This window comes from Melozone crissalis, unplaced genomic scaffold (assembly GCF_028551555.1).
Source record: "Melozone crissalis strain CALT ecotype California unplaced genomic scaffold, PUWL_Pcris_2 ptg000061l_1, whole genome shotgun sequence".
Lineage (NCBI taxonomy): Eukaryota > Metazoa > Chordata > Aves > Passeriformes > Passerellidae > Melozone > Melozone crissalis.
Window position 1 is genome coordinate 11,137,820 of NW_026535839.1, and position 12,603 is coordinate 11,150,422.

At 39.7% G+C, this 12,603-nt stretch overlaps 1 protein-coding gene across 1 annotated transcript in view; it reads right to left on the minus strand.

Annotated features, from left to right (window-relative positions):
- Positions 1–12,603, minus strand: part of ATP10B (ATPase phospholipid transporting 10B (putative)) — a 46,109-nt gene that overhangs the window by 13,589 nt on the left and 19,917 nt on the right. Inside the window, exons 6-11 of the mRNA XM_054288267.1 lie at positions 9,346–9,477; positions 6,879–7,006; positions 5,530–5,782; positions 4,390–4,619; positions 1,360–1,539; positions 207–792 (exon numbers count right to left, since the gene is read on the minus strand). Of these exons, the coding sequence (XP_054144242.1) occupies positions 207–792; positions 1,360–1,539; positions 4,390–4,619; positions 5,530–5,782; positions 6,879–7,006; positions 9,346–9,477 (1,509 nt within the window). The remainder of the gene's footprint in view (positions 1–206; positions 793–1,359; positions 1,540–4,389; positions 4,620–5,529; positions 5,783–6,878; positions 7,007–9,345; positions 9,478–12,603) is intronic.

Genomic DNA, 12,603 nt, shown 5'->3' on the forward strand with positions numbered 1-12,603 from the left:
ATATCAGTGAATTTTAATTATCCCTTTCCATATTCTAAGCACTTCTGAAGTTGGATAAATACCTCAGTTCTGATCTCCAAGGATAATACTAGACAAAGCTTGTTCTTTGCCATACTTCTAATATCTAGATATAATATTTCATGCAGAAAAGACTAAAGCACATTTCTTGTTAGGAGACACAACAGAAAACCTCCCTGGCTCATTACCTTTAGAGGAGTTGTCCAGCAGGTCCATTATTACAGAGTCAGCGCCTTTTGTGTAGACCACAATCTCCCTAGTTAGGGGGTGCCTCACCACCACAGACATCCTTTTCCTGACTGAGTCAAAGCCCAGGGTGTAGAGGATATCGAAGGTGAGCAGCGTGCCCTGGGGCAGCTGCACCGTGACCTGCTCGGGCGTGCGCGACACGAGCACGAAGCCGTAGGCCTGGGCAGCGTAGACCAGAGCTGCCTCGTCCGGGCTCTCAGCCTCGTAACAAAAGTCTGCTGGAAGAGAAGTGTTGGTTGCAGACCGAAAAACTTCGTCCAAGGAAGCAGTGCCGATCTCTGTGCTGCCCTTGTCCCGGAGCTCCTGGCCCCCACTGCCGGCAGAGCCGTTGTTGTCATTGTCGCAGCTCTCCAGCACAGCAAGAGGCTCCTCAGGGCTCTTTGCACTGAAGCTGGCACCAAGTTGTGAGCTAGACTGAGATGATGAAAAAGATTGACTAAGGCTTGCTAATTTTAGCCTTTGAAATATCTGATGAATCTTCTCCAGGGTGATTCCTGAAGGTTTTATTGGTGGTGGGATTGTGACCTAGAAATAGGAGAAAAAATGAAGGTTAAAAATAAATAAATGTGAAGTTCAAGAGCCTTCTCAAAACCTCTATTTTTTTGCACCTAAATGACAATAGGAATAACTATTACTGTAATAACTGCAACTTCCCCTTTTCCCATCTCCTGCCATTTAACTGTGGTGGAAGGATTTAATGGAGAACTCATATGAGAGATGGCATCCAAATTTGATGGTGATTTGTATCTCTGCTTCTGAAGCAAAGATGTAATGAAGCTCTTGTAGTTCTGTCAATTGCCTGGCAGATCAGAGAAAACCCAGTGTGTTCAACAAACTTCTTACAGCATATATAATACAAAATCTAAGAGAAAAAGTGCAGATCCTGTGGTAGCCTTAGTTATCATCAAACATAAGAAGACAAACTAGGAAGGAGTACACAGGCATGGAAGCAGTAGATATTACAGAAAATGTAAAGGAGCAAGAGGACAACTCTCAAACAAACCATTTTTTCACCATTTCAGTTTTCACTGGACACTACATTGTTAAATGGAAGCATGACCCATTTTCCTCATGTATTTAAAGTTAGATTACCCTTTGTCTTGGCTCAGTAGCTGTGGAGACCAGAACCGTGTTGCAAATGGCAAGAGCCAGAAAAAAGTCAGTAAAGGATGTGGAAGTCTTCATGTGTAAAAAGGGGGAAAAGCTCTCAGTCTGGAGGGCAGCTTCCCGCACTCGCCGCAGCAGCCTGCCATCAGGAGTCACGTCCTTTTCCTGGAAGAGAATTACTCAGGATTATTTTCATTCACTCTTGTCCTCAAGGAATAACTGGCGACTTCATAGACTTCTTGAATTTAGACCTAGAAAATGCCTTTTGTACTTAACATCTACGGAAAGATGATGTCTGTCAAAAAGCTGCATAACCAGATAATTAGAAAGAAATGCATCTTCAAAATGAAGATGATCTCAGAATTTTATTTCTTTTGAGATGTTCAGAAAATTCAGAAAATGCACTGCTGGGCATTTCACTTCAGCAGCAACTTTCTGAACTCAAAAGTTTCCTCTGGAAAAACTGAAAATTGACAGGCTCATTGTGGCATCAGAGACAGGTTTTAAAAACGAAACAATAAAAAAAATATCAATATTTATCAGAACAATTTTTCTCATTTTCTTTTTCACATTAAATGAAAAAAGTGCTGATCTGAATTTTCAGTCTGAACATATATTAAAAACCCTAACCAAGCAAAAAAGAAAACCGAATAAAGCAGCACTAATGATGATAATCATTTAAATTTGCCACCTTTTCAATGTTAACAATTTTGTTAGTGAAAATGCCAATATAAAATGGCTAGTGCCATTCAGTTTTAAGGTTTCCTCATTAACCTGATAGCATTTCGTCTGCTCAATGGCATGTAAACCTGATCACCATGGGACAATGAAAATCTTTGTTAAATGGTTCTAATAGCAAGACACTACTTATTGGAACTATTAAATCTAGAAGGAAATGTACTGTCACTCCCTTAATTTATAAGAACTCTTAAAGGTAGAGAGTAAATGTTAATTTTCTATTATGTTCCAGTGTTGAAAAATGGATTTTTCTTACAAACTTTTGTCTGCTGACATACTCACAGGTCTACAAACACATTCTGTATACCAGGAGTGCTCAGGTTGCTGCAGATTTGTAGCAAAGTAAAAATGCATCAGATGAGGTGATGCAAGTTCCAAAGGGCAGGACTATAGAGACACCAAAAATTTATTATCCCCATTTTGTTAATAGGGAATTGGCTCAGGTGACAAAGGATAGTACTATGTCTCATTTGAAGGTCATACAGGGCAGGATCTGTGCAATATCTAAATATCTCTATTTTTACAATTGTCATAGGTCATTAAAACAATTTATCCAGTTAGAGTGACACCTTTGAGCAGCTAAGGCTGCTTAATGTTCTTCTACAAAAGAGGTATTTGATACTAGTTCTTCACATATTGCTTCACAGTGAAATAAAAAATTGTTTATTTCTAGAAGAAAAAGAAAAGGCCTGGCAGTAAAAATATAATTGGAAAATATACTGGCAAGAAATTTCTTTATCATCCTTCAATAGTCACGACCTATAAGAATTTCTCAGAAGTCATGGCTCATGGGTTCTCAAGAATCATGGAGATGTTCTCAGCAACTCATGAGGTTTGGGCTGGAAAATACTGGGATAAAAATTTACAGAACTACATATACCAAGAACAGTAGGAGTTCTGAGTGGTACTTACTACATGACAGCAGAACTGAATGAGATAAGTAGGATCTTATAAAAACTGCAGCAAAGAGAGTTCTGAGAATTCTGCATTTATTAGGCTATTTTTTTTTAATAAAAAGATTTGGATGAGTTTTCCAGGCCTTTAACTTTAATTGGAATTCTAATTTTGAAAGTGTATGACCTTTTAGTGTTCACAAAAGCCTTGTCTGAAACGTCTGTTAAAAAAACTTTCAAGAAGAGCAGAACAGTCTGACTTTAATTAGGCTGTGGGTGAATTTGGGAAGCTTCAGACCTAAATTGCAACAGATCCTGCATCCTCCTGACTGCAGCTTGCATGTTCCAATTGAGGACTCTGATTCTTTGTCTCCCCCTTCCCTCTCTTAGCTCCAGGAAGGTTTGGATTTCTCCTCTCTACCTGTTGTCTCTCTGTGGCTGTTGTCACATTAATCGAAGGGACAGGAGCACAATCAGACTAAGAATGATTTATTGATTAGATAACATCAGTCTCAAAGGCCATGAGACTTATAAGACAGCAATCAGTCAGCCTTGGTCACAAGTTCTCTGTTGCAGACTTTCTAATCCAATGGACAGTTGCCACGAAGTGTTTTCCTTTTCTAACCTGCCACCTTTACTTCTTTCTACTGCAATGTGGATACTTTTGTCCAATAAGGTCCTATTACATGCACACATATATGTCTCTATTATAACATCTAGCTCTATTATAACTCTTAGCTTATTCTATTCAAATCACAATACTGAGACAGAGTGGAAATTTTCCAGAGTAGAAATCCATTTTGATTTAGGTGAAATGTACATCTTTGAATTAAGTCTGTAGCTTGCAAACATAGCTGTTTAGTCTGACTCCTGACCCAGGAATTCTTTCTGATAAAGAAGAATTAGCGGCCAATGTCAATGTGAAATCAGTAGAATGAATATGTATGAACCTATTGTGAAATTGCATGCATATGCATTTGAGAGGGAGATAAAAAAGGATCTGGAGTTCCCAGAGGCACAAATGTCATTTTAGGGGAACAATTCCCACATACATCCAGCGCTGTAATAAACATACTGGCTTTACAACTTTCACAGAAGTTGTGGGGTTTGTTTGTTCCACAAATCAATACTACATTATAAACCCCTTCATCATCTTATCTAGTACAGTTTCTTACTTAAGGCATATTCCATAGAAACATAAGTTGATGTTTTTCTGTTCAATGTGAGTATCATCTTCCTTTCACACCAATCTAAACTTCTCTAAGGCTGTGAATCAAACCCTCTTGAGTCAGTGAAGACTTATCTTTCTGATTCCCACAGCTTTCCATCCCAAAAGCAGCAGAAGGGTAACTTAGAGGGTGTTGGGCCAGGCTGCTGTACTCACGATGGGGCTGCTGAAGGCCACCTGGGACTGGCTGCTGTCCCGCCGACCCACGGACCTGCTCCTGGTGTGGCCCTTGGAATGGGCCCGGTCGCTCTGGCACCGCCGCAAAGGCCGCACCGTGCTGGGCTTGTAGGCGGCTGGTCTCTCCAGGCTCAGGGGAGGAAGAGTGAAGTGCTGAAGCTTTGCAAAATCCTCTAAATCCAACTCTCTCTGTGTTTTCAGTCGCCTGTCTGTAAAAGAAAAACAAACCTCTGATTTTTCACCGATTTTTTTTTTCATTGTTTGAGAGGAACTTCTTGATCAGCTAAAAAACCTGAAACAAACTAAACCAAAGCCAAAACATTACAAAAGCCATCACCAGAAAAAATTCACGGCCCACTGTCCAGCAGTTTCTGGCAATTGCCATTGTCATTATTGCAAGAAAATAAAAATATGTTTTCAAAGTGATCAGTCACTTTTATGGGCTTCTCTTAATGTTTCGTCTCTTCAGCTGCTTTTTGCAGTTGGAACAGCAGAGAGAAATATGGTAATTCACAAATCTGCTAATGTTTTCAGTCACAGAACACAAACATCTTTTTGGCAGCTGTTTGCCAGCTTAACAGGATCCTTTCTACTACACAGAGCATGAAAGATGACGAAGAAGGAGCCTGAGTCAACACCATGAATTCCGAGCACCGAGTGCCAGGATCTGCCAGACCCGGACTGCAGCCAGGATCCACTCCAGGAAATGAGTGCCTTATTTTTCATATCACACAGAAGTGTACGTTTACATAGTCACAGAAATAATTACTCTTAGACCCACTGAGTTTAAATATTAACTTGTATCAGTTTGTGAGCTTATAAAAAAGGTCGTCCGGTGTTCATTTAGAAATGAAAGAGAAAGTGTTCTCTTTGAATGCAGGGCAAATCCTGGAGGTGCCTGCAGAGGGATCTGGAAAACCTTTCCCATCTGCCTTCTGAATCATTTAAAACACCTTCACTTTTGTGAATCTCTGTAACAGCAGTCTCTGACAAAAAAGTGACTATTCCACAAAACTCTACATTTCCTCAGACGGCTCAGTATGTTTAGGCATTAATATTCAAATTAATGACGTTTAATTGCTCAGACATAAAAAGGAAGTATAAAAAAGTGTCTCTTACCATTTTCCTGATGGGAAAACTCAATTCCATCAACAGTACAGCGTCGGAATACCATTTTGTTTTCTGTTAGTGTCCCAGTTTTGTCTGAGAAGATGTACTGGATCTGTCCAAGGTCTTCAGTAATAGTGAGGGCACGGCACTGGATGGGCAAATCTGCTTCTTCGTCATACAGGTCAATGTCATTGTGAATTAAGAAGACTTGGCCCAGTTTGACCAATTCAATGGACACATAAAGAGATATGGGGATTAAAATCTGAAAGAGAGTTTAAATTCTCAGGGAGGGGTGAGATAAATTTCACTGCTTTCTATCAGCAATGTCTTGGCACAGGCATACTAATGATTTCCAAAGAAACAGCTCTTCCTGGAGACATATTTTAGGGTTGATGAATTCAGGGATGAAAAAAAATCCTGCACACAATTGCAATGGAGAAACAGGGATAAGTGGCAAATATAAGACTAAATTCCTAGAGTACTAAATTCAAAGGTGGGTCTTTCATACGATGCCCTTACAAAGCAGATTTTCTAGACATAGGATCATTCTCTCTCTTACCCTTCTGAAACTCTGAAAGGATGGACTAGCACAGACTCTTAGTGCAGAAAAGTTTCACAAACCATTACTTTGCAGACAACACTTCCCACTCCCAAGCTTCCTTGCCCTGAAAGAATAATGAATTCTTAAGATGAACAAATATTCTGTTCCAGTAATGAAGAATAATCCCCCAAGGAATCTCTGAGCAGCTCTGAAAGTTATATTCAAATTTTGTTAATATTAAAGAAATTCTGTCCACTTAAATCTCAGCACTGACATCAAGAAATCTGAAAAGTAAATGTAATTTTTTCCCTCACCCAATAAAATACTCTTTCCCAATTAGGCTTAATCACACTCAGATATACAAGTATCCTACTTCTAATTTAGCTTCTTTCCTAGACCAGATGAACCATACCTAGTCATTATTCCCCACTGGAAAATTGGCAATTTTTGTTTCACTGTTTTTCTGAGCTGCTAAGTGGCCTTCTTATTTTGGAATTCTGGATATAGGCAGAAAAAAAAAAGCTGGCATTTGGGTGCAAATATCTTTTTTGCATCTGCTAGATATTCTGAGTTAAAGATATTATACATGTGTATCCTTGTGGGGTTTCAATAGCAAGAAAATAAATGAAGTTAGAAAGAAAAAAAAAGAAAAAATTATTTCACACTTGGCTGATTTGAAACACTCCTAGCAATATTTTCAAATAGGATTAAGAAGGCACTGCACAGCTATTAATTGATATTAATTGTTCATTAGTGATTATACTCAATTTTGAGCAGCTTCTTCCTTGGAGGTAACAGAGAGGTTTTTGTCTTTTACCTGCAACAGGATTATCATTGTCAGGAACATGTAGAAACCAGCAAGAACTGGAGCCACAAAATTGCCATTCCAGTCTGGGACATCATAAGGTGGATGCTCCCAAAATTTTCCTGTCCAGATGCCATGCCCTGTGGGAATGAGAAGTGGAGTGAGGGACAAAGCTGCTGAAGTGTGCAGATATGGACTGCTCTGCTAACAAAACAGAGAGAGCATTTCCAAAACTGTGCTCCCCAAGCAATGCTGCAAATCTTTTGGAGAATGCAGAGCACCTGCAGAGCCCTGTAGCACACACACACACAATTGATATGTTAGTGAAAAATAAGTATTCAGGGATATTTTCATTCACCTCTGCCTCATCGGGTGTTTCCCATGGCTCTTAGCTCTGCACACATCTTTTCTCACTCTGTGTTTCCCTGCTGGAAGACTCCATCTCTATCACCAATCCATGAAAATCATCAGAGCTGAAGACTCTTTCCTCTTATAGAAGTAAACCTTAGAACCTTTGTATACAGACAAACTAAAATATTTCTTACTCTCCCTGACCATTCTTGATTTCAATCTGTCTTTGCTAAGAGTTGACAAATCCCCTAAATTCAGTCTGGGCTACTCGTCTTTGCATTCCTTCAGTTAAATCATATCTCAAACTGCTTCTTCCTCCATGTTTTAAATACCAATAGTAGATATCATTGCACTGCTACAACAAAGCCTCTGTTCCAGGACTTAACAACATCCCATGACAACTGTTTTACCACTTTCCATATAAAATAAACTTTTGTCAAGGAGTTACTAAATTTACAGCATCTGAAGCTTCCCACAGAGCTAAGGCAAACATCTTGTCTTCCCTCATTGCAAAATTTGTCCAGATGCCAAAAACCTCTATCAGTCCAGCTCAAATAAAACTTCCATTAACAGCAGTTAACCAAGCAGTTGTTTTGCAGCATCTGCCTACTGAAATGCTGCCAAAAATATTCAAATTATTTCAGCAATGCTCTTTGGCTGCTTCAGACCACAGTCACATCTGAACAAGGAGAACTCTGCTCTACAAGCCGCTTCTTACCCCAATTTATCACTGTGTGCAAGAACAATCCTGATAACTGATCCACCAGTGATACTTTTTCCTAGAACCCTACATTCAGACAAGGCTGCAAAGCAACAGCTCATGGCAGAGACTCTGGATTTTGGATGGCTGAAAGGTAATGGACTTTTTATGTTTTTATATGTTTAACTTAGATGATGAATATTCTTTTTAACCTGACTAGATAAATTATTTTTCAAATGCTGATTTTTTTCATCTGAGACTTCTTTTAACCTTAAATTGAAGTACTTTATTATTCAAGAGCCCCTACACACCAGACAAGGCAAGTCTCCAAATCTAGATGACAGCAGCCAGGGAACAAGGGAAGTAAAATCTCTCCCTCACATAGAGCTCAGTTGTGAAACTGAAATCCCATTTTGGTGCCAAAAGTCCCACTGTAACATGAAGCAGTAATACTAAAGAAGTGATCAAGCCAGTTCAGTTGTTCATCTGTTTTGGATGGTCCTTACTTCCCATGGTATCACACCTGATGACTGACTGGTGCCACATCACATTCCTCCAGGGCAGGCACAGGAAAACTTGATTTGGCTGTTGTTACTAAATCAGAGCAGTAGCACTGAAACAAGATCCATTAAAAGAAAAAGGGGCTCATGGGAGCCCCTGCTATCTCCTTAAAGCATTGCCCCATTCAAAAGTCAGTACACTTTAAATTTGGTCCTTTGCTCTGAATGATGAGATCCTGTTAATTCTGGCCTGCCTGGGGCAGATTGCCATCAGAGCTGGAAGGCAAGCAGATGCTTACACACAGTGAAGATGATCTTTGTGAGATTACCAATCCAGTAAACTCCAGTCAGTTACCAAACCCCAGTTAATAAATTCACATGTGCTCACCTGCAAGGACCCCAGAAAAATGCAGGCTGTTCCAAGCAATTAATCCATTTCACAGCCTGATGTAAAGGGGCTTTTGAGAAGGAAGGAAGCCATGGAGGATGTAAACGGAATGAATTAGTTATGAGCAGCTCATGGGTTCTAAACTGTGTGTCTCTGTTTAATACCACTCCCAAACATATTAGAGGAAGACACTACTGAAATGAAAGTAAAGCAAAATCATTTTACTTTTGCTGTTATGCACAAGGAACAAACACCTCCTCAGGAAGGAAGGAAGATCTCAGCTGACAAATATTGATTCCTACAATTCCTACAGGATGGCTTTCTCCTGCTTTACATGTATGATACCATGGTGGGGATGAATCTTTCTGAAACATTTATAGCCATGTTTTCTTCACCTGAATTGCTCAGATTTGCCATTTTAACTCATTGGAAAGACCAAGGAGCCTAAAGACCCCAAGAGCATCCAGCTGTAGATCTCACTCATGAAAACATCAATTTTAATCACCATTTAGGAAATAGGTTTTTGTCGGTGGTTCATACCTATGGCTCCAACAAGGCACATGACAAACAGGAGTCCCACACATGTGAAAATGTCCCTGTTCATCTTCTGCTCGATCCTGCTGCGCTTGTAGCGAGGACCGCTGTTGTTCAGCATGGCCTTCGTCTCATGACCTTCAAAACACAAATTAATATTTTCATGATTATGTAAGTTTGTATTTTGGTTTGGTTTTTAAAAAAGTATTCTCCCCGCAGCTGAGAGCAGGATGACTAATGTTGACATTCAGAACTTTTCTTGTCCATCTTCCTATTTGACTGACTACATCAGTCTAAATCTTGACGTTTACCAAAAACTTCCATTATATCACAGGTTTCAGCTGTCATATACATTTTTCTGTCCCCATGACAGCAGATTAAGTAGGATCATTAAGTTTATATAAACTATCAAAAGCCAAATATCCATGAGAACAAGAAAATGAAAAATAGTATTATATTCTTGCATTTTATGAACAAATTGTTAAGCTGCTATACAGATTCCTGAAACCTACATTTGAATATTTTTCAGCAACAATTCAAAAGCCATTAGATACATTTTGTATATTAAATAAAATTCAACAAGTCAGTGAAAAGCAATAATATTTAGCTTTTAATTATTTGATTGTAAAGTGCTGACAAAACAGTCATATGAGAAATAAAAAAATCCCCAATCCTTAAACTTAGTGAGATATAAGTGAGCTGCTATAATAATAATAATGAAAAAAAAAGGAGTGCTGCAAGAAGTCAAGAAGGAGAAATTACTTTTTCAATTCTATTAAGGTTATCTAAACTGTGGCTCCACAACTGGGATATCTGGACACCATCTGTTGTTATATTGATTTGTATATTTTATGTTTATTTCTGCAGTCCTTTTCCCTGAAAACACAGACCCTGCAGGCTTGTATTTAGTTTTCATTTGTATGTGCAGGATGTGTGTGACAAGGACTGTTTTCCAAGCTGCCTTTTAGGTTTCTCTAGGGAAGTGATTTAACCCAAGAACTGGAAGTTAGGTGCAGTTCAATCACACCTGCTGGATTCATTCCAGGTTTACATCAGTGGTTATTAATTAAGAAGAGAGCTAGAGAGAAAATTAGTCTCCAGCCTTATGTTCAGGACATTCACTCGAGAGCTGGGGATCCTGGCTTAGTATTCCAATGAATATGTAATTATTTACAAAACCTGGAGCTGTGTCAGTGGGACCAGTTTATGCTACCAGTGCTCCTGTCCTTCCAACTCACACATAAGCACAAACCCTCTTGTTCCACTTAGGCAGGTATTCAGTGAACAGGCAGGAGATTTGTGTTCACTGCCACACAGGAAGAACTCAGAACAAACCCTAAGCCTTCCCTTTGGTGAGAAAATTCTCTTAACCACAGAGCTACACTGAAAGGGAGAGCATTGCTGCTTGAATTTCTGTTCCTCCAGCAGCTGTGTGAATCTTATTCCTCACTTTTCTTTTATGTCAGGCATAAATGGAATGCTTTGTATTGAAATCAAAACAAGCCAAAGCCCTCTAATCCCTCCCAGAAAACCCTCAAAGAGGTGTTGATGAATTTATTTCAGGAAGAAATTGGGATGAGCTTATTTCCAAATATCAGTTCTACCATTCCTTTCCACTTCAGGTGATCATCAGGAAAAGGACATTTCTCTAACACTGTTATCACCTTCTAAGGAACAGAAAATCAGAAATATGAGAAATAAAATGCCTTGTTGTCATCTAATCCTCACCCTTTCCTGTGCTGTGAAGCACAGCACCTCACCTACCACCCCAATGGTACCTTGGCTATTTCTAGATGCTGATGGACCCATCTAAAACTTCTTTCTGGTACTTTAGTACATGAAAAGCATATAATTCTCAACTGCTGTCCCAATCAGAATGAGAAAACTACATTGGCTGTCACTCTGTAATGAGGTTTTTGTGTTTTATGCTATTGCTTTGTGCAGAACAATTTGGGTAGCCATGAAAAGTAGAACTGTCCTCAGGTCAAATGGGAACTGCACAGCCCAAGCAATTGCACTAAGTGATGGCTGCACTCCTCACAAAGGCTCCCATTAGAAAGAAAGTTTGAGGAGTAATAGAGTCATAAAAATGGAAAGTGTGCCATCTTATTATGTGACTGATCTTGATTGTTCAGAAAAGGTCACGGACCATGATTAAAAGCCAGAGTATAATCAATGTCAAAGAACCCTAGAAATGAAGCTGATACTGACTGATGCCAGTCTAATTCTAGGAAAAATGCCCCAAAACTTTTATGCTGACATTAACAATAAGAACTCAGTTGGAAAATGATTTGAAAACCTACTCATATGAAAACCATCATGTCTTGGGAAAAACTTTAAAACTCCAACCTTTTCTACTGGCAGCTTAGGCATCATAAATGGAGATCCACATTAGGATCTGTGCTGGTGGTGAAGGGAACATGCTGGGAAATCTGACCTAAACAGGAGAAAATGAGGAACTGCAACAGGGAAGGGAAGATAAATTACTCCAATTATATCAGGAATTATACCCACTGTGATTTTTATACAGTAGTTACTTTGGAAAAAAAAGGATTGCAGAGTTTGGCTCTGGCTCTCCTCCTCTGCCTGGTGGGCACCACCCTTGCATGTGGTGTTCACAGAGACACACAGTGAGAGACCTGCAAAGGCAAAGCTGCCTTGGAAACACATGGGGGCTGCAGACATTCAGAGCCCACTTGTGTAGCAGTGAAATACAGTCTGTTGTCAGGAAAATTGTGCCAGGCTGTGGAGATTAATCTCAGCTAAATGGCTCTTCTAAAGGTGCGACTTCTCTTTTCCTTAGTGGCTCAGCCCTGAACCCCTTGCTGCTGATTAGGCATAAAACAGTTAATATAACTCTACTGGAAAGATAATAATAGCTAATAGGATTAATTGTTGTGTTTGAACTGACTTTTATTTAATCTGCAAAGAAGAGGGAAGCTGATACACTCTGATGCAGAAGAGGACACAGCTGGCAAAGCCAATGATAAATCATGCTCATTTAGTAAAAGCAGAGTTAACACTCCAAAGGTAAAAGATGCTGAGGAGCAGATGAAGTGACCCACTGCTGAACCTGGCACTGCTGCATTGATCTGGGCACCGCCACTGTCTCTCTCTGTCCATGTGCCTCCTGCCTCAAGTTCATGGTGGCACAGACACACTCTGTGTCAGCACAAACCTGAGCTGCTGCTGCTGCCTTTTCTGCCACCTCCAGCTGCTGCCTCACTGCCTCCTGTGTGCTGGCACTGGCACAGATTGAATGGA